Consider the following 22362-nt stretch of genomic DNA (forward strand, 5'->3'; position numbering starts at 1 on the left):
CATATTGCTCAATGCTAAAACACTGGACAAACACATGTATCTTTTTATAATTATCAGAGTTTTCAATTAATGAATACTTGCTCCAAATAGCAATTGGGTTTATCTTAAAATAACTACAAAACTTAACATAGTAAATTAAAATAGATAATTTTGTGTATAATACCTGTGCCTTTGCTTCCAGGATCTGGTGCAAATAGTTTTACAGTAATTTTTGGCAACATCCACTGCATCCACAAACTGACACGTCCACTTGATACTCCAATGTTACTTGTTGTTTGCTCCAAGGTAACAGAGTCTGAGAATGGTGAATCATCACCACCTTGTACAGAATCAGCCTAGAAAAACAGAATTACCAACTGAAAAGGCCCAGCAAACGACCAGATTATGTAATAATTTAGAAACACTTCCCAGGAACATCTAAATTAAAAAAAACTCATTTACATATACTGTCTATAATATGTTTATACATTGATCATTTTAAAATACAAAAGCACCATAGATTATGGAAGCAGTGGTGTGATGGGGCAGCGCCCGAGCCCTGCACGGACCGAGCGCCGTCCCCGGCGTGCTGGGGAGAAGCGGTGGCGCCGCGCCAGCTCCTGCCCTGTGCAGCTTGTTCTGCCGCGGGCGGGGCTGAGCGCGAGCCCACACGAGCGGCATCCAGCCACGCCGCCGCGGCCCCGGCCCGGACGGGAGGACAGGACTCCAGCACGGCCCTGCCGCGCTGGACGGCGCAAGCGCCCAGCAGGACGACAACGCCCGGCGTAGGAGGAAGCCCCGCCCCGCGGCAGGTGACGTCATCGGGGCGGGACGTTCAAAGGGAGCGCCGCCACTGGAGCAGAGGGAGAAGAGCCGCCGGACGGAGGGCGGCTCGGTGGAGGCATCTCGGGCCCCGGCTACAGAGACTCGAGAGACCCAGCTGCCATGGCGACGCAATGAGGGAGGTAGGAAGTGACCCAGGGCAGGGTACCGGAACCCGGGGGGTTGGTGTGTTAAGGGGACCCACTCCCCCATCAACCAGGACTGGGGGTAGCATCCCCCAGACCTTAGGGCCCTGGGTCGGGGCTCGAGTGAGGGCGGGCCCGAGCCCCCCTACCCTCCTCCACCGGCGCAGACACCAGTAAGTCAACCCTAATTGTGGACCGACCCTGCCGGACTTGGGGCAGGACACCAGGGTGTAGGGAGCACCTAGGACGGAGACCCCGGGTGAGGGACGAAGGAAGGGCGGGACAGCGGCCCGGCAAGGCCCAGAGGGGGTCGCCCCAGTGCCACACCCCTCCACAAGTGGGAACAACTCCAGAGTTCAGGGTGCATTTAAATTTTCAGAACTGATACCCTGACTTTCATCTTTGAACTGAAATTAGTCTCCAAATTTGGCTCAACAACTTTCTATTGGACAGCTGAATTTTCTATATGGTTTCTGGGGAAAATCCTTACTAAATTTGCAAGTGGGGAAAATATAAAGAAGACATCCTGTCTTTTAGAATAGTTTCTGCTCCTTCTCTAAAATTCAAAGACTTGACAGGGCACAAAAATGAGGAATCTCTGAGAAAGCACAACTAATGAAAACCACACATTGAAAAACCTGTTTAGAAAGGACTGATTAGACAGAAGGGCTGACCCATACAATTTCTCCCACCTATATGGAAGTACAGGACAGAGTCTAAGAACCTATTCTCTCCCAATGAGATTTTGAAGGAATACCCAATTATCTAGAATCAATTACTAGATTCCGTTGGGAGATATTTCCAAAGTGCAGTTTTTATGAGCCTGGGACTGACCTTCCTGTTCTTTCCCTTGATTCTATACACCTCTCCACAGTAAGGATACGCCCAGTTTTACTGTTGATCCCCCAGTTTTGTAATGTGACTAAGAGAAAAAGATCTTTCCAAACTTGTTTGAAAAATCCATTGCTACTAAAATTTAATATGACTCTGCAGAGAATTCCACTGCAAAACACATTGTAAAATATCAGTCAGTTGCATATGTAACTACTTCGCATAGAAAATAGTGGGACAAATCTTTCTCTTCCCAGTTTTGTGTGTGTGTGTGTGTGTGTATGTGTGTACACGTTTGTTATTGTTTTTTAAAATGTATCAAGTTCTCACTGTGAACAAGACATAGCTGTTAGTTTTGCCAGTAAATTTGAGACCAAAACAGATAGTGTTCCCAGTTCTTGCAATACCATGCTTTTCTTTCTCCTGAAATCAAGTAATCACAAGAGAAACTTAGAGCTGTCACTAAAAGTTAGTTTCCAACTTTCATGGTGTCACAAGCTGTTCCTTTACGTATCCTGTGAGTACTGCTACCTAATCTGTTCTTGTAGTCTCTAAGCCACAAAAACATGTAGGATGTTTCACTTTTACAGAAGCTAATACTGCCATTCAAATGTCTGCAATCCACAACAGAAACTGGTTAATTGACACCAATTAAGCTTGCAATCTTCCTAGTGGTGCAGCAACACTACTGCATGTTATCTCTATGATTTCAAAGTCTGGATATTAATTGACTATCCAGGGCTATAAATGTTTCAATTCAAAATTGGCATTAAATTTGGAAGCCACTTAGACGAGTGAATTTTACAATTTTAAAAAGATTTTATACAAACCGATTGGCCAAGAAGAATGTTTGCATGGCACTAACAAAACATTTGAAAAAGGAAAGTATACAAATTTCCTTGAGAATTGGCACTAAGTATTTTTTAAATCACCATATTTTTGTGGTTAAGAATTTGAAGGTTCTATCCTGGGAGCATGAACATAAGAATGACCACACTGGCACAGACCAATGGTCCGTCTAGTCTAGTATCCTGTCTTTCAACAGTGATTGGTATCTGATCCTTCAGAGAGAGTGAACAGAACAATTTATCAAGTGATCCAATCACTGTTATCCAGTCTCAGTTTATAGCAGTCAGAGGTTCAGGGACATGTGAAGCATAGGGTTGCATTTCTGGTTATTTTAACAAATTATCTTTGATGGATCCATTCTCCATGACCTCATCTAATTCTCTTTTGAACCTACTTTTACATTTGGCATTCACATCCTCTGGCGATATGTTTCACAGGTTGATTATTGTGTTGTATAAAGAAGTACTTCCTTATGTTTATTTTAAATATACTTGCCTGTTAAATTCACTGGGTGACCTCTAGTACTTGTGTTATGTGAGGGGGTCAGTAACTATTCCCTATTCACTTTCTACGCACCATTCATGATTATATATACTTCTATCACATTGTCCCTATTTGTCTCTTTTCCAAATTGAACATTCTCGCTTTGTATACAGGAAGATGTTCCATAACCTAATCATTTTTGTTTCTCTCCTCTACTTTTTCCAATTCTAATATATCCTTTTTTTAGATGAAGTGAACACTCAACACTGCTTTATAAGCATTAACATTGCACTTAATATTCAAGATAGATATTCAGTATGGATTTATACAGTAGCAATACAATACCTTCTGTCTTATTAGCTATCCTTTTCTTTATGGTTCCTGACATTGTTAGCTTTTTTGACTGCAAATTGAGTGGCTGTTTTCAAATAAGTATCCACAATGAATCCAAAATCCCCTTCTGAGATGTAACAGCTAATTCAGATCCCATCTTTTTATACGTACAGTGGGCTGTGCCCACGAAAGCTCATATCATCATCTACACATTTCGTTAGTCTATAAAGGGCTACCATTCTATTTGTTGTTTAAGTTTATCCTGTACAGACTAACTCGGCTACCCCCAAAGCAGTTAGGATTATATTGTCCAAAGTGCATTACCTTACATTTATCAACACTGAATTTCATCTGGCATTTTGTTGCCCAGCCACCCAGTTTTGAGAGAGCTCTCTCTTACTTTTTGCCAGCTACTTTAACTTAGTAATTTTGCATTATCTGAAAACTTTGCCATCTCACTGTTTACCCCTTTTTCCAGATCATTCATACATATGCTAACCATCATTGGCCTTAGTACAGATCTTGGGAGGACCAGGCTATGCACCTCTGTCCACTGTGAAAAGGTGTTATCTTATGCTATAATGATGGTTCTGAGATGTGTATCTCTATGGGTTCTCCACATAGGTTGTCTGTGTCCCCAAGCTGCTGATCTGAGAACTTTAAGGGACTCCTGACCAGTGCTCAACACTGGAGGCTGATACTTTGGAGTAAAATTTAATATGGACGATTAGGCACTGAGTTTAGCGTCTGTAGCTGAACTCTCCAGGACGGCAGTGTTCTGCAAAAGTGTGTGCAGATGCCCACGTAGCTGCTATGCAGATCTTCAATGCCAGGGATACCCCTTGGAGAAGGCAGCTGACAAAGAGACTGATCTTATAGAGTGCATGCATATGAAAGATAGGGTGTTATGCTACACAATTGGTAACAGACTTTAACAGCCAGATACCCACTGAGATGACATTGCTGTAACTTTTAATTGATCTGCAACAGAAATGAAACAGTCTCTAAGATTTTCTGAAGGCTCATGTCCTATCCAAATAGAAAGCCAAGGCTCTCCTTGCATCAAGCATATGGAGCATTTCATTCTGGGGTACTATGGTGTTGAGGCACATCTTCAGGGGAGCGGATTGGGGAAGACTGATCTCGAGCAGTTGCACTGAATAATATGGAATAAGGCACCATGGACCAACAGTACCTAGAAGAAGGCAATTCTGACCTCAGACCTGTGCTCTCTCCCTTCAATGCACATGTCACAGTTCCTGTGCCTGTGTATGATGGTCAGTATGAAAAGAGTGTTGGAACTCATGTGCCAGCCTAACTTGAATCCATTCATATGTGAAGGTTTCTCTCTTGACACTAAAGATTTACCTCTTATTAATGAAAGTCTTACAGCGATGGGTAAGTGACGTCAGATGCAGGTAGAGGATGGTACTGGAAGCACCTAGCCACAAACATGCATGTAGGTGGCCAAGGCATGATGGTCATCTGTCTGCTGAACTGAAACAGTAGTAGCTCCCATATCCAGCCTGGGTTACAAAGCAGCCATATTTAAGGACAACACTGCTTTCTTTGAAAGAAATGAGGGAGAGGAGAAAACAGCTTGTTCCAGTTGATTCCTCTTGGTTAAATGCAACCAACTGTATATCCAATTTTGCAGTTATAAATCAATGACTAAACAGAAACTATCCTGTGACGGGGTGGAGCAACCCCGTCACCTCCCACTAGTGCAGGACGAGGGGGGGGGAGAAAACGGCACGGCGGGTCCAACCACGCCGGACGCGCAACCGCACGGCAGCGCAAGGCGGCATCAGCAGGCGCCCGAGTGGGGCGTCTACGTCACGGGCGCGCTCGAGACCAGCGCCGACGTCACGGATGCACCCGGGCGCGTCACGGGGGGGGCAACCCGGAAGCGCGGCATTTAAGAGACGCCGGGGACGCTAGGCAGGAGAGGCGCCCGGAGCAGGAAGGTAGAGGGGAGCACATAAGGCAAGGGGAGAGGGGGTTAGACGCGGCCAGCGGGCTGGGACTGGCGGAGGGGATAAGAGTGGAGTGCGACAAATGGTCGGCGAACGGGAAGGAGACGGGGGGGGGGGGGGCGTGACCGGCCCGTGATTTAAGGCAGAGTGCCCAAGGCCCAGGGCGGGCCACGGAACCTGAGAGTAGGCGCGTTTGGGGGAACATACCCCGTCTGCTACCGCCGAGAGCGTTGCACTCGGCGTTAGGGCCCTGGGCCGGGGTCTGGAGAGAGGGTGGGCCCGGACTCCCACTCCGCCCAGGGACGCATAGTGACAAACGCATCGGCCACCCACTGGTTGACCTGTGACATACCCTTTGAATCTTGGAATGTGTGCACACTTCTTGGCAGCAATGATCACCATGAACACAGGACAGCAATCATTGGCAGAGAACTTGCACGCTATAACATAGATGTCACAGCCTTAAGTGAAACATGCGTCTTAGGTACCAGCCAATTTCCAGAGGTTGGAGTGGGCTATCTTGAGGGTCATGCAAGGTAAGTGGGAGTTGGCTTTGCAATCAGGACATCACTAGTTCTCCAGCTTGAATCCCAGCCACATGCCATCAGTCCTCTGATTGCAAAGCTTAGTCTGAGGCAGGGATAGTACATTGTACTTGTTAGTGTATATGTACCCACTTTGCCTGCTGCAGACCATAAAAAGGAGGCTTTCTATGATAGCCTAAATTCAGTGATTTCTTCGGTACCTTTAAATCCAAGCTGTATATAGTCGGTGATTTTAATTCTAAAGTTGGTCAGGTCTGCACAACATGGCCAAAAATGCTTGTATATCATGGTATTGGAAATGAGAACTCAAATGGTAAGTTCCTTCTTCAATAGCAAGCAGCATGAGCTTGCTATTGTGAGCACATTCTTCCAACAGGTGAACAAATAAAAGCAACTTAGATGCGCCTTTGGTCTAAGCACTGGCAAATGATTGACTACTTCATTACAAAACAAAGATCTTTCTGGTGTTACGTTGACTCTTGCACTGGCTCCTGGTCTGACCATTACATGTTACACAGTGTTGTCCCCTTTGAGCCTTTGTCCGCCGTCATCAGTCTGCTGTATTCAGGAAAAAGTTGGATATAGGTAAACTTGAAATGTGTGAGACACAAGCTTCAGCATAGTCTGGACACTTCCTTAGTCATCAACAATGAAGGTTCCAAGCAGCCGCCCACTACTGAGTATGGAAGCAGGCTCTTTGCTGGCCAGGCCTCACGCGCGTATTGCCATCCAAGCAAAAGGTCAGCTTCCCCTTGATGAAAACCCTTACACTATGTAACTTAAAGATCAGTGACGAACAGGAACCAAAACCAGACCTTAAAAAGTTCATGTAAAGTTCATGCTGGTTGTGCTGACTGTGCCATGCCCAATAAGGCAGAAAAGGGGGAAAAAAAACCCATCTCATCCCCTTATCCCTGTCACTTAGCAGACAGGGTCTGCTAGCCTATCACAAAAAGTGCGCAAAAGCTTTCTCTATAAAACAGCTTCCCCTCCTGTATCAAACTGAGGAATCCCGAATAAACATTGGATGGCAGAATGAGAGCCAGGTCCGAGGACTGATTACCCGAGGGCCACCTCCCGCTCACCGAACCAAACAAGTTCCTGTAGAGCATAACGTATACCAAACATAACGAATACCAAATATGTTGTTGTAGTTTGTGTGTCTGTTAAATGTAAGTATTATCTGAAATTGTTTAAAGGTATTGTTAAGTAGTAGTGTTAAAAGTTTTAGATAAATGATTAGTCTTATAAGTAAGACTGACGTAAATGTAATTGTTAATAATCCCTAGTCCCTTGTTAACAACTATTAGGATTTAGAGAAAAACCTCAAGGAATTTTCTTTACTGTATTGCATTTTGCTTATTGGACATTCTAATAATTATTTGGTGTCTACGTATGTAAGAAATTGATAAAATCATAATTTATACATAGAAACCCTTTAATAAAAGTTTAAAAGATATTTAGTAATAGTTTGCCTGTTTCTGCGCCTCCCTGGGACTAGCCACATTTCCGAACCTTCTACTTTAAACCACACTGAGAAGGAAGGGATTAACACCAAGGAAACAACCTACAAAACTGCTGTCAAAATACTAGGTGTCCAAAAATACAATCACAATGACTGATTTGATGACAAGGACAAAGATGCCCAAGCTCTTTACCTCCATGGACCCACAAATGAGAAGGCAAACTCTGATTTAGAAGCTTATATAAATTTCAGTAGAAGCAGCAGTGAAGAGGAATATCTTGCCAGGACAACAGACAGCACTTTCAGATCAAAGCACTTTGATATTCAATCTCACTTCCTAATTAAAAGATGTTTCTCTACTTTCTAAAAAGTAACTTCTGCACACCAATATCATCTTCCCATTTCATTTCCAACAATGATGAAGAGACTGCATCCTTATTATTCCTCTCATAATCCTACCACATAGTTCTTTCTTAACATAGCCCTCACATCCTAATAGATTTCCCACACTTCCATAATTGGCTACTTCATAAGCACACTATAAGATGTTTTCACTGTGAAGTCTTCTGTCAGGATGACTGTTTTATTCTAATCTCATGTGATTTAGAGGCTCCTGGCTCAGAAGCACTGGAGCATGTGAGATCTGAGGGCAATAGCCAGCCAAAGACAGGTTTCTATAGCTAAGACCCTGAAACTGATTTCACAATTGATGATCAAGGAAATGGAGAAACAATAATTATTTAAACCTAAAGTTATGTTCGAGCTTAGTTCAAATTGAAATTCAAGCCAATTTTGATATTGTATGAATTCATTTGCTATTCTCTATTCTTTTCATTTTATAGAATTATTTTCCTTGGTTTTTTCAGTTGGAGAATTTAAGATCTTTTACTAGTGTTGGCACACGTAATTTACCAATCTAATTTACAAACTATGTGCTTTTTTGAAAAGGAAGGTCTTCCTCCCTACTCCATAGTCTCATTCTCCCATAAGATATGTTCAAGTGTTTCAGAATCACTTTTCATGTGAAAATATATTTTTCCTTAAAAATTCGGCAGATTTCTCAGTTTCTGAATAGCTAAAAAAGAAAGCAATAATAAATTAAACACACATTGGCACCTTTCACAAAAAAACATACTGCCATCTTGGCAAAGTTTGCATTTTATGAATTGGCTTACTCTCACTCTGTTTTAGTTATATGTAGTAAACTGATTCGTGTTTTTCAGAGTTTAAGCCTACGTTGTATAATTTTTTTCTCACTGAAAATTGAAGATGTTTTTGTTCAGTGGTTGAGGACACAGATAGCTGTGTGCTGCAGAAAATGTAGGCAATAATTTTCCCACCATTTTTTAAAACATAATTTTCTGAAAATATTAAATGATGCATCATGCTTGACAAAGATTCTAGTTGTTAATTCTGGAACAAGATTCCTTGTGGCTGCATTAGGGAGATCATTGAAAAAATGCATTTAGCTAGTATGAACCAAGGCATATAAAATGTACAGTGATGGAGGAATGTGCAATGAGTTTTAGGAAATGTAAATAGTATTAACTAAATATCTGGCACCCAGAGTCTACCAAGAATTCAGTCTGGGGTATCTGGTTGGGAGGCTAGCCTCTTTTTCTGGATGAACCATGCAGTGGAACAGACATTGCTGCTAATATAACCATAAATAGAAATGAATGCAGACTTTAGAAAGGAGACCAAGGTGTTCAGAGTTTTCTCTACTGCTGGAGTTAAACTATGATTCTAACTATGTTTATGCTCAGAGTTGCCTGATTTCCAAATGTTTCCTATGAACACACTTTAATCTCTCCTCTATGTGAAGTGGTTTTTAAAAAATACATTGGAATTTTGTGTTAAAATACAATGATACAAGAAAGGCCTGAATGGACTGTACATGACTAGAAGTGAACTTTAAATGAGAGAATCAATACTCAAATTTCCAGAAGTCAAAAGGACATTGTCAACTTAAAAATAATGTTGTAGCAACATACATTTCTTTACCTCTAATTAAAGTTCTAGGATCAGATTAACCAGCACACTCAGGATACATCTTCACAGCACAGTTAACATGGGTGATTAACACCAGGTTAACGAAGGCCATGTGCGAGCAACAATATTGCAAAGCCATGTCTGAGTTAATGTGCTCTCAATGGCACTGCACTGGCTACTCTGTGAAAATAGGCCTTTTAGGAGCATATCCCATGAGTCTTGGTGCTACAGTAGGCTGAGCAGTTTCCTGATTATCGCCATTGAATTGTGGGAGAACTTGACTGTCCTTTTGAGCACGTGATGGGTGAAGGGGAAAGGCGGAATTGTGGGAACAGGCTGGAAAATAATCAGCACCTCCAGTGCTTTTGCTAGCATCCTCAAGACTGCAAAGTGTGCAAGGTTACCGGTCCAAATGAATGTGAAACTTGAGGTTTGGCCTATTCTCTAAGCCTAGCCGGCTCGGCAGGCAGCCCTGCTCAGTCCCGGCTTGCGCCAGGACCAAACCCCACTGTGACTCTGCAATTTAAAAGGCAGTAGGAGGCGGGGGGGGGGGGGAGAGGGAGGGAGGAGCGGAAGGCTGCCCAGCGGTTACTGCCTTTTAAATTGCAGAGTCACAGTGGGGTTTGGTCCTGGCGTGAGCCAGTACTGAGTGGGGTTGCCGTCCTCTATTGAGTAATCGAGCAGTTCATAAAAATTCTATTGATTACTTGATTACTAAAATAACCTAAATTTAACATCCCTATTTCATACAGACAAGAAATTGTTGATACTATTCTATTTACTATATACTGACATGTAAGTACAATATGTATATTCCAATTGATTTATAATTATCTGGTAAAAATGAGAAAGTAATTTTTTTCACTAACTGTGGGCTGTGATGCTTTTGGATTTTTGTGTGTGATTTTTCAAGCAAATAGTTTTTAAGAGAGGTGTAACTTTGGGGATACATGAGACAAATGAGAGTCCTGAAAGGGGCACAATAGGCTGGAAAGTTTGAAAGCCTCTTCAAAGCTTTTAAAATACGTTTAAATCCATAGAAATTTGTCTTTGAATTAGAAACATTAGAAACTGCAGTGAATAATCATACTCTCATTCCTCATGCAGTTTCAATTTTCATTTTGGATTTCCAGCACCCAGCATGGTATTGTTAAAGATGTTTATGCATTAATTTTCTGCTCTGTTTCCAGATCTACAGAAAGATCAAGCCAGAATCAGCAACGCTGAACTATTTTCCCACACCTCCTCCTGCCAAGTCCTAAAATATACAATTTAATTCTTTAACCAATTGTTGTAAATTGACCAAAATACTGAGTTTATTTTCTTAGCAGAATTTATCTTTGTTCATCAGGAAGAACCAAACATATAAGGCCTTCATCCTTCGCCTGGCTTAGAATTCAGGGATGATCACAGTTTTGGCCACACTACTGCTATGCCTTATCAAAATAACTTCTGCGTTCTTGTTCAATCACAGAGCTTCCCCAAGGACTAAACACTTCTACCACTGTTTGTACTTAAGTAAACAGAAACAAGTGGCCTGTTGTAGCATGCACTACCTTTGCTCTCACTGTTTCAATGCAGTGGTGGTAAAAATGATTAACTGTTTCTAAGCCCCAATACTTAAACCTTTCACTAACTTTTTTCTTCTACCACCACCCAAATTGAAGTTCAGGAAGCTAGATAGCTTTCCCCACACAGGAGTGCAGTGCTCCCTATCAACTTGTCAGCATGAAATGAATTACTTACAGCTTAAAGTATACATAATCTGTGGATTTTATAAACAAATACTTTTTTTGCTGTTTAATATAAACAATTTGTAGAGCGTGCTTTTTTCAAATTAATTTATAGTAAGCCCACTGCACTTGAAAGAAGCCTTTAAAAATAATCATTTGGCCCCACCACAACAGTGTAATGCTTTAATAGTAAAATGGATAAAGTTCAAAAATTCATATGGACTTACAGGCATAGGATATTTTTGTTTGACAATCATCAAAGTTTTAAATGCAAATTGTAGGAACATATAAACAAAACAGAAATGATAATTTCAAAATGGTCCCAAAAGATCAGAATAATATAAACATGCAAATGAAATGGTATATCAAAGTGAATTTCAATGCCAAATCTCCAATCATGTAACTAAAATATTTGAAATAAAAAAAAACCCACATCCATAATCAAACCAGCAGAAATAAATATTGTGGTGTAATGAGTCTACTTAGGTTGCTGTTGTTCTTAGTTTGCAGTACTGAGTATAAAAAGTGCAGCTACTTAGCTTTGGGGAGCTAAATTTGACAACTGTGGTTCACATGACACACTTTCATATATTATCTTCTCAATTCTTTAAAAAATTCTAGAGTCTCAAAATTCTAAATATTTTGATCGACAAATTTTATCAGAAGTTGAACAGAAAGTTATAACATTAAGAATATATTATGGGATTTTCAAAAGCACCCAGCACAAACCTACCTTTGCTCCCACTGACATATGCTCTCATTGATTTCATTCAGAACAGAGCTAGGCCCATGCTGAGTGCTTTTGAAAATGCCATCTTAAAAAAACCAAAATGTGGATATCTACAAGTTTTATATTAAGTACTAGTAGATATGAAGAGTTAAACATTCCACCTTAAACAGAGAAAAATAAATTATGATGATAATAGTACTTCCCACATTTTTGGTAACATAAAATAGCCAAATGTTCAGAATAAGTTTTTTTACCAACCTGCAGACCTAACAAGTCTGATGCACATAGTGATCAGAGATCAAGCAAAATGTTTCCTGAACTTAATTCTCCGAGCCACCGGATGTCAAACATTGAAAAGAGGGAAACACTCTTTCCTCTGCTCTCAATGCACGTGTGCTGGATACAAGGCAGTGTGGAAAATAAGGGGAAACAGACTGACTTAAATGAGAGACTGAGGAACAGAAGTGTAGAGAGGCTGTTTCTTGCTTCCTCAGCAATTTCCAAAGGCTGCCTTGATCTTACTACCATCCCACCAAAAAGACATGTGGGCTCCCTCTAACAGTGGGTCCCCATAGCTTCTCTGTGTTTTTTTTATCATCTTTCTTACTCCCACAATCCCTGCTTCTATGAAATACAAAGAATAAGCTTCTCTCTCCGTCCCACACCAAAATACACACACACAGCTGTTCTGAGACAATCTGAAGGGGAAGTTCACACCTCCCCATCACCATTCTGAGAATCTGTAGTGTGCTCTTCCCCCCCTCTCTCTCACACACACACACACACACACACACACACACACACACACACTCCCCCCCCTCTCTCTCACACACACACACACAGCTCTGAGACAATCTGAAGGGAGGCTGTGAAACAGGGTACAGCTATAAACTTGTAAAAAGTAGTTTAAACTTCAGTAGACACCCAGAAAGTTATTACAACACAAGAGTAACAGTTAATGCAATACAGATTTTAAAATGCTATTTTGATTTTAGTACTCATGCTACTGCAATTCAGTCCATACAGACAGAAAATGGATCTTTCCAGAGCTCTTAAAATTACTACAACCAAGTGTATATACAATAAGCCATATCTGGCTAAACCATAGAGGTACTGTGCCCTTACAAAGGGCTTAGAGGAAAAGGCTGACCACTCAGAACTGCCTTGGTTTTAGGGGCCGACAGTTCTTGGGCAACTGAAAGGTGAAACTGACAACTGTGCCTCATAGCAGCAGCTATAAGACGCTCAGATCATGAATATACAAGCTATATTACTGGTTACTTGTGAGGGTGGAGGAGAAGAGATTTGTGTAGCTGTATATATAGACAGCTACAAACCCTCTATGTCAATGAACTGCATAATTGCTTCTAGAGTGGTGGTTTGTAGTGGTATAACTCAACTGGTGCAAATAAATCCACTCTAAATGGAGCATAAAGCTTTCAGCAGGATGAGAGTAATCTTTGACGGAGCCTTGCAGTTTTCTCACAGGTGAAAGGAAGGAAACTGGAGTCAAAAGATTTTCTCTTTTTTTCTTCAGTCCCATCCCCCTCAATTTTACGAGGATCAGGACTCCATGGTCAATACACCCATAGGGAAATTAAGTCACTCTGTTGAAAATGTGATCCATGAGAGACTAACGGCTTCCCAGCAAGAAAATTGCCTTGACTTTTTCTCAGAGAGGTCTATTGTTTGCTTGTTTCTCTCATTTGATTTAAAGGATTGACAATCCCTACCTCAAATGATGGGTCAGTAACTCTGTTATAATATTGACCCTCACTAGCACACTGACTTTTGGAAAGGCTCCGTCCATACATTATAATTTCTGAAACAACCAATGACAATTGCAGAACAGAATTACTTCATAATTTTATTTTTAGTCTGTCAGCAATAGCCTATTAGAAACTTGAGAATAAGGTTTATTTTCTTTTTATTGTGTCATACTCTACTTGGCCAACTTTGATTTTTCCCTCCCTGTGATATAACACCATGGCCTCCTTTTCCTTTATAATTTTCCCAGTGCACCTGCAAAGTCAATGATATCATGAGGAAACTACCTAGATCCACAAATAGGGTTTTGTGGGAGTTTGCTTGTTGGGGGAGGGCGGAGCTGCTTCCTGCATAGCAGACCACATGGCTTCAGTCTGTCATGTCAAAACAGTGGTTACTTACATTTTAAAATTTCAGAAATTACATGAGGAAATTAACAGAATACATAGCATCAGAAAGACTGCCTTGCAAGGCCGCCTTTAGGCTGATTCACCCGATTCCCCTGAATCAGGCCCCGCACCTAATTGTGCCCTACGCCCTAAAGCTGGAAGTGTGCTAGCATGCCGGGTGCGCTGCGGGAGGGGGCGTTGGCTCCAGAGGAGGAGCGCAGCAACTTCCCTGCGCCGCATGAGGGGTGAGTCAAGCGCAGGGGTTTCCCTGCGCGGTGGGAGGGGGAGTCGGCCCCGGGGTTTGGCAGGACCCTGGAGTTAGAGATTTAAAGGGGCTGTGACACTTTTTGTGTGTACTGGTTTTTTTTGTTTGTTTTGTTCAACCAAAAATCCTGGCTGCAGTCGAAACTCAAAACTTTTGTGTGCAGTTTTTTTGTTTTGTTTTTTTGCTCAACAAAAAATCCTGGCCACTGGGGCCCCATCAAAACTTTTCGAATTGGGCCCCACACTTCCTAAAGCCGGCCCTGCTGCCTTGTCAGATGATAATAATTTTAAGCCAAGTAAAATCTGGGTGTTAAGTAGTTGTGACAATTTCCCATCAAATGGCCAAGGGCTTGTCAATATCATGTTTGATACACTTGACCTTATTTGCATCATCGAGCCCTAGTTGGATGACACAACAGACCATATGCTAGTTCAGCTTGTTCTTGCTGGCATGGGTGCAGAACAAGTCTAGAGAAAGGAGGAATGACAATGCTTTTTATACCCATACTCATATTCAAGAGAGTCCAAATCAAAAAGAAGTTTTATAGGATACAACTACATGGAAGTGGAATCCAGGAACCAACACCAATGTGGGTATCAGGGTGGCATTTGGGTCACACCTCGTAGAGACGGGCTTTCTTCCAGACCCTAATACTGCCATCTCAAAGGCTCATAAGTGACTTCTATATCCATACAGATGGCACTACTGATGCTAGACCAGGATCTCATGACTACAGTTTTCCAATTCGATTTCTCATACGTATTCACAGAGCTAGACCCTCTAAGCTTAATTTTCTGTTTGGGTATGTCTACACTACAGCACTATTTCAAATTAACTTAATTCAAAAGAGTTAACTCAAATTAAGCTAATTTGAAATAATGCATCTAGACACAAAGTCTATTTCGAAATAGCGTTTTGCTATTTCGAAATAGTGCGTCCGCACTGATTGGACGCTGGATCGCATTTAAGGGCAGCTGAAACCGGTTCCAGCAGGGCATCAGGTCAGTACTTGCTTCGTGTTGCTGCTGTCTGAGGCTCTCTGAGGCTCGTGCTTAAAGGGAACCCCCTGGACAGCCAGTTGTCAGCTTTCCCGCTTGCTTGCCTACCTCACTGAGGGACAGCAAAGTGTTTTCTTCTCTGTCTGCTTTGGTCGCTCTCATTTGGGACACCACAGCACTCGGCACCATAGAGCCGGTGCTGCCCCTGGGCACTCTGGTGCTCATGTTGAATGTCTTGCTTCAAGCCTGGCAGCAATTGCTGGAGGCTGCCTGGCACCATCTGCTGCAGGCCAGCCCCCTGCCACACCTGGCTGTGCTGCTTCCCTAGCAGCTGCTGGCTCCCTGGGAGGCCCAGGCTCCCTGGGCTTGCCATCAGGCTCGTTCTGGCCCCAATTCTGAGTTCCAGTAAGGCTGGAAGGCTCCAGCCATGGCCCCACACTCCATGGAACTGCTGTGGAGCTCTGGCCCTGCACCGCTGTGGGTTGCTGGGGGACTCTAGCCCAGTCCCACACTGCCCCTGGATTGATGATCCTGTTGCCCCCAGCCCCAGCTGGCTCTCCAGCCCTTAGGCTTCTGGGCTCTCTGGTCCAGGGGCCTCCATGGTCCTGTAAGACCATGGATGTTACCAGATCAGAGTGTGCAGGTTTTCAGAGATGCAACCTGTATTCACGTTGTTCCCATCTAATTCACCAGAAACATAGCAGTCAACATGATTTACCTTATTTATTGATCAGACAACATTAGTCCATTGTTTAAGTCATTCTGCAGGCTTCCTCCTGTTAATACTATCAAATTCTCATCTTCATCCTCAAGTTTCTACCCAACAAAGTTTCACTCTATATCTCAGGCTTCATCTTCTACCATTTACCTCCTCACTCCCTTGATTCCACAAATCCTGGTAGTCTAAATGCCTTTTCATTTTCTTCTATTACATCTTTGGGCTTTCTTCCATGTTACCCCATGTGCACAGAATAACGTCTCTCTCAATCAAGAGTTAGTGTGATGCAGTGCATATACTACTGTTCTTGGATATAGAGCATGTGCATTGTATTCTCAACTCTGCCAGTAACATGCTGTGTAGCCTCTGACAGGTCATTTTTTCTGACTGTGTCTCTCTTTTCTCTCATATCCTCTGATTGCTTGTTTGGATGGTAAGCTCCTTAGAATAATCTTAAAAAATGTGTTTGTACAGTCCCTAGTACAGTTATATTTTTCTTTTTAAAGTGCTTTGGGATCCTTTCTTGGAAAGTACTATATAAAGGAAAAAAAGGTGCAAAACATGTATTTATTTATAATGGTGATGGTGGTTATAGTTTTTAACAACAAGGGTACGAAAGAGTAAAGAGAGGGGAGCCTGTCATTGCAGGGGCTAAACAAAGCCTTTTGGCCCAGCTAGCCCCACCCTGCTTTATCTAAAGCCAATGAAGGAGGATAAAAGGAAGGAGCCTGGCTCAGTTAGGGGCCGACCAGCACGGAGACTGGGGTGTGGTTCTGCAGTCTGCAGAACAGGAACCGAAGCCCATCCTCTTGGTCATCCACTGCCCACTGGAACAAGTAAGCCTGCAACCCCACCTCCCGGGACCAATGGGTGAGCCCGCTAGCCCCCTAACAAAAGGGGGAAACCTGGACTCTCAGGGCCACGCCCCAAACTTAAGGTCTCTAGTAATATAGGGCCAGAGTTTCTAGGCGAGGGACACGAGCAGCAGGGTCCTCCCTGTCCTGCCAGCTAATTCTGAACCTAACCACTAGGCCAACCTGCAGCCAGGGAGACCTGGCCACAAGGGGATTTAAAGTCAGTAGGTGATGAACTGTTGGTTTTATAGCCATAATGTTTTGTCACTGTTATTGTTTATCTTAACTTTTGTACCCTGCCTAGATTCTGCATAGTTGAGTATAATAAACTAATATATCAATAAAAATGAGAAACAGGCAAATTCCAGTAATCTTAGGCAAACAGAGCAGTGGAACTAGCTTTATAAGAGGAATTCCAACAGTATTCTTCTAATAGTGGTAACCTCTCTAAGTCTATGTTAAAAGGATTTGAAAAAATGGGCAATGCCATTCACCACCAACAATTCCCTTCTCTCCCCAACTGCCCTAAAATTAACACACTGACACTTAGTATAGGGTTAAAGCGATTTTGACCACAACTTTATTCAGCAGAACTCCAAACTTCAAATTAACAGGCTAACACTATTCCTGCAAATGTGTCGGAAAGGCCTGCTTTAAGAACAACAAACCTTATCCAAATTGTTTCTCTAGAACTAAACCTCCAAAAAATCTCAAGTCTGTTAAAAAAAAAAACAGGTGTTGCATACATAGGGTATGTCTACACTACAGCTGTTGCACCTGACGAAGTGGGTCTTTGCCCACGAAAGTTTATGCTACAACACTTGAGTTACTCTATAAGGTGCTACAGGTCTCCTCGCCACTTTTACACTACAGCGTTATTTCGAAAAATCTTATTTTGAAATAGTTAATTGGAAATAAGTTATTTCGAAATAATGCGTCTCCACATAAAATGCATTTCGAAATAGCATTTTGCTACTTCAAAATACCTCGTCCACACTGAGTGGACACTGATTTGGTGTTAAGGCTGGCCGGAACCAGGTCAGGGTTAGGACATCAGGTAAGGAGTGTCTTTGTGTGGCTGTTGCCTGAGGCTATCGGAGGCCTGTGCTTAAAGGGACACCCCCCCTCTGAGCAGCCAGTTCTCAGGTGTCCCTGCTTGCTTGCCTGCCTTCCACTTACCCCTCCCTAATCCTCCTCCCTGATGTCAAATAAAAAACACGTATTTTCAAAAATATAAACTCTCTTTATTTAACAAAACTGGGAGGGGGGGATGAAACTCTGGGGAGACTGGGGAAAGAAGGCGGGGCAGTGGAGGAGAGAGGGTGAGAGAGGGGAGGGGGAAAACTGGGAGGAGGTAGCTGGAAGGGGATAGCAAGGGGAACAAGGGGGAGGGAAAGCTCAGGCCTCAGGGGTAGGGGTCTCGCCGCGCCAAATGTCTCTCAGCATGGCGGGTGCAGGGGCCTTGGCGTCCCCGAGGGGATGGGGAGGAGGGTGTGGAGGTTGAGGTGGGGAGTGTGGAGATTGAGGTGGGGGGTGTGGAGATTGAGGAGGGAGAGGCGGGACGGGGAGAAGGAGTGGGAGCTGGGGAGGCAGCAGGTGCTGGAGAGGCACGAGGCAGCACACTCTGCACCAGGGTCTGCAGCTGGACACAGATGGCACGACCCTGGGCAAGCAGCTCCCACTGGTGCGGTGCAGGACTCGCAGGGCCCCCAGATGCTGGTCTCGGTACCCTGCAGTGTTGCGGTGGACCTGCTGAGCCCTCGGGTGCAAGACGATGTCCCAGGCGGGGTGTTGCACCCTGCACTCGCAGCTGGTGCTGCTGTGGAGAAAGAAGAGATGTGGTCAGTTCTCCCTGGGGACGCAGTGGGTGAAGCCCAGCCCCCCTCTGCGAGGTGAGGATGATCGTGCCCTACACTGTCAGAGCCGCTGTGTTTGCACAGAAGCCATGGTCGGAATGTCCAGCTATCCTCAGGATTGGGAGCTGCCCCAAGACTGCACCCATGCCCCTGTGCTGTGTATAGTACGGCCAAGGTAGATGGGAGATGTCCACTGCCTCTGTGTAGAGGCAGCTTGTGAAGGGAGGGCGTCCTGCTGTGTCCCGCCCCGGGGTCAGGAGCATGTCAGGTCTCTTCACACACGCGTGTGGCTATCGGGCCACAGCCCCTGTGTGGCACGCAGCTGCAGCCACCTGCCCAGGGGTGTCATGGCACGTGGTCGCACGTGCACAGGTTGCTGTGTGATCCATGGTAAGCAAGGTTCACACAAGCGGTCCCTGGTCTCCCTCCCCGTCTGCCTCCCCGGGAAGGGGACAGTGATGGCACTTACCTGGTGTGGCCTCCCCGGACGACCCTGGTGACTCCGCTGCTGGGACAGCTTGGGGGTTCTGTTGGCGTGGCACCCTTCGTGGCGGCTCCTCCTCCGCACGTTGATCAGGTCCCTCCGCTCCTTGCTCGCTGCCCCCCAGGGTGGCATGGACCGTCCCATCCCCCATGATGCGGTCCAGGGCGTCAAAATAGGGGCAGGTGTCTGCCCCTGTTGAGGAGCTGCCCTAAGTGGCCCTGGTGTACGCCTGCCGCAGCTCTTTAATTTTTATGCGCACCTGCTCTTGGGTGCGCATATGGCCTTTTGTGGCCATGGTGGCAGCTATGCAGCTGTACACGGTGGCGTTCCTCCATCAAGTGTGGCGATCATGGACATTGGAGGCCTCCCCACAAACCTCAATGAGGTCCATGATCTCCGCACTAGTCCAGGAGGATGCCTGCTGTCTCCGGCCCCTGGCTGGTTCCTGGGAGCTGGGAGACTGGGCGGGGACTGCTGGCTGGCTCTGGCTGCCCCACTCGTCGTGCAACCACTGGGTCAGGGGGCAGCAACTGCTGGCAGGCCTGGCTCTGGCACATGCACTGTGGCCAGAGTCTACCCTTTTAAGGGCTCTGGGGCTGGGGGAGAGGAGTTTTCCTGGTTTGGCCCAGAGTGGCCACCAGTGGAAACTGGGAAGGGCTGGAGGTCCCCTATTTTGAAATAAGCGTCTACACAGCGCTTATTTCTAATTAGCTATTTTGAATTTGGCATTATTCCTCGTAGAATGAGGTTTACCAAATTCGAAATAAGTGCTCTGCTATTTCAAATTTATTTCGAAATAGCGATTTGCCTGTATAGACTCTATTAAAGTTAATTCAAAATAACGGCTGTTATTTCGAATTAACTTTGATGTGTAGACATACCCATACAGCACAGGACTATTCTACCTGATATGTTTACCCATGAGCTGAGCCTGTATCTGGTCAGGTAATGCATTTAACCAGCTGACCTTAAAAACCACATTGATGCGAAGTCATAGGTCCCTTGAGTGTCCAAGTGCATAGCCTCAAGTTGCCATAAACTTTATTATACCAGCTCAGTGACAGCTGTAGGAGAGGTATCACATTCATAAAAAAGGCTCAGCTGATGCACCCATGAAGGTGAAAAACCTATCTTGATTCAGCCAGTATGGTGGGAAAATTATTTTTCATGTCCAAATAGAGCTATCAGAACAACCTATACAAGCTGTAGAGACTCAGACAGCAAACTAAAGACAAAAAAAATCACCTTGTCCTACACACAGAAGAAATACTGGGGCTCAAGAAGTAAAACCATATAGACCACCCACCAGTATTTTATAATTCTGTACCTGAAAACCACCTACATATTCTTTTTTAAAAAGAACACCTAAATACAATTTTCTGTGGCCAGACAGCCTGCCTCCATATCATCCATCTTATTTGCCTCTCTGAAGCACAGGGCAGAGAAGGAGCAATAATATCAGCATAGTCTATGCTGGCTCATCTGATCCTGAGAAGCTGAAACACAGATATGTGGATAGAGAGCAGCTAAGTCAATAAGCTGGCCTCGAGGCTGCGGCTGGCACCTATGTTGATTCAAACACACAGTCCCAGGAAGAGGAATTTCCCACTGAGAAAACAATGTCCAGTACTTCAAAATTTAATCACCTCAAATCTCTTACAAGTGTAAATTAAGTTCACAACTTCCTTGTAAGAACTGGTCTCACAGCAGACAGACCAGCATCAATTGGCATGACAGATAAGAAAGAGAAATATGTGACCCCATGATTATAAAAGATGGGCCCAGCACACACTCACTTTGAGTGTCATTCTACCCTCTACCTGCTGGTCGGGTTAGGTGTTTGACCTCCCGAGGTTCTATGGGGACGCCCACCTCGTATTTTCGTCTTTCCTAGGAATTGAGGGACCGGCCCTGGCCTGACATGCTGGAGTCGAGAGGCACAGAAGGGGGTAAAAATGGTACCTGGATGTGGTCCTCTGTCTTAAGTGTACACATAGAAAGAGTAAGCTGTTACTTGGTACCATTATTTCTATTTTTCTATCTTTATCTTCTTTGTAACCATTTTTAAGATCCATATTTTGCTAGCAGTATCTATATTTTGCTAGTAGTTAAGAAATAGAGCAATAGCCATTGTAACCATATGATTTATAAGATTCTTTAATAAACCTGTAACTGTTTAAGCTTTAACCTGCCTCCTTCAGTTGCTGTAACAGAATCAAGCACAATTTAAAAGAACTTCAGCCGGTCTAAAGGGACAGTTATAGGAAGAGCTTGGGCGTTTGGATCTGTGTCACTCCCAGGTGACAGGACCCACTGGGGCATCTTTCAGTCTTTCCTCAAGGCTGCCCGCTGCGAAGGAATTATGAAATTCTAGCAGCTGAAATCTAAGATGTAATAAGCTCTTCCTATATAACGGGGCGTCTGTTGGCCTGCTGGCCACCCTCTGCAATGGGACCCCGGTCCTAGCAGTAAAGGCACGGACGTTAAACCTTTTCTCGGAAACATACACACACACACTGCCCTGACCGTCGGCTGACATTTTCCCACACTTATAGTCTAAACGAATTAGCATTTATCCATTTCGGATAGCAATGAGTTAGTTACGTAATTAATGTCGTCACAATAATATGGTGTATGGGGTGTTCATGGAGGGGTAGCACCTCTGGTCGGAGGACACGCCGTACTCCCTCAGGAGTAGTTCGTCCACCTTTGGTCCTCACTTGACACTCAGCTCTCACCTGTGGCTCCAAGTAGCTATAGCATGCACAGCGGCCACACCATGGGCAACGGCTTCGACTGGTCGGCTGAACCAGGTAAGGGTAGCTGATGGGTTCTGAACCATCGGTGAGTTTTCGGCTTGTCACCCAATGCACATGAAGACTGGATTCGGTGGACTGCGCGGAGGAATCACCATGTGGTCAACGGGCAGAAAGGCGATTTCCAGCAATGCTTTGTGGACAGCATAGAGCACGGCAAGACACGTAAAACGCCCTGGTCATCCACTGCATCCAGCTTCCATTCCAGCCGTCTTGACTATGTCTTGCCACTGGAGCAATGAAGCTTGGACGAGAGAGTGAGGTTGACGATGCGCAACTCTCCCTCACTTTAATCAAATTTACTCGCATGTCACCCATGTTATCATCCATT

At 44.2% G+C, this 22362-nt stretch overlaps 1 protein-coding gene across 9 annotated transcripts in view; it reads right to left on the minus strand.

Moving 5' to 3' along the window:
* Nucleotides 1-22362, minus strand: part of VPS13B (vacuolar protein sorting 13 homolog B) — a 999042-nt gene that overhangs the window by 399878 nt on the left and 576802 nt on the right. For all 9 annotated transcript variants that reach the window (XR_012901295.1, XM_075920306.1, XM_075920307.1 and 6 more), the window contains one exon: nt 164-335. Coding sequence is in view for 8 of the 9 variants with exons in the window: in XM_075920306.1 (XP_075776421.1) it covers nt 164-335 (172 nt within the window). In the remaining variant the exon portion in view is untranslated. The remainder of the gene's footprint in view (nt 1-163; nt 336-22362) is intronic.

The sequence above is a fragment of the Pelodiscus sinensis genome, chromosome 2 (assembly GCF_049634645.1).
Source record: "Pelodiscus sinensis isolate JC-2024 chromosome 2, ASM4963464v1, whole genome shotgun sequence".
In the NCBI taxonomy this organism is placed as follows: domain Eukaryota; kingdom Metazoa; phylum Chordata; order Testudines; family Trionychidae; genus Pelodiscus; species Pelodiscus sinensis.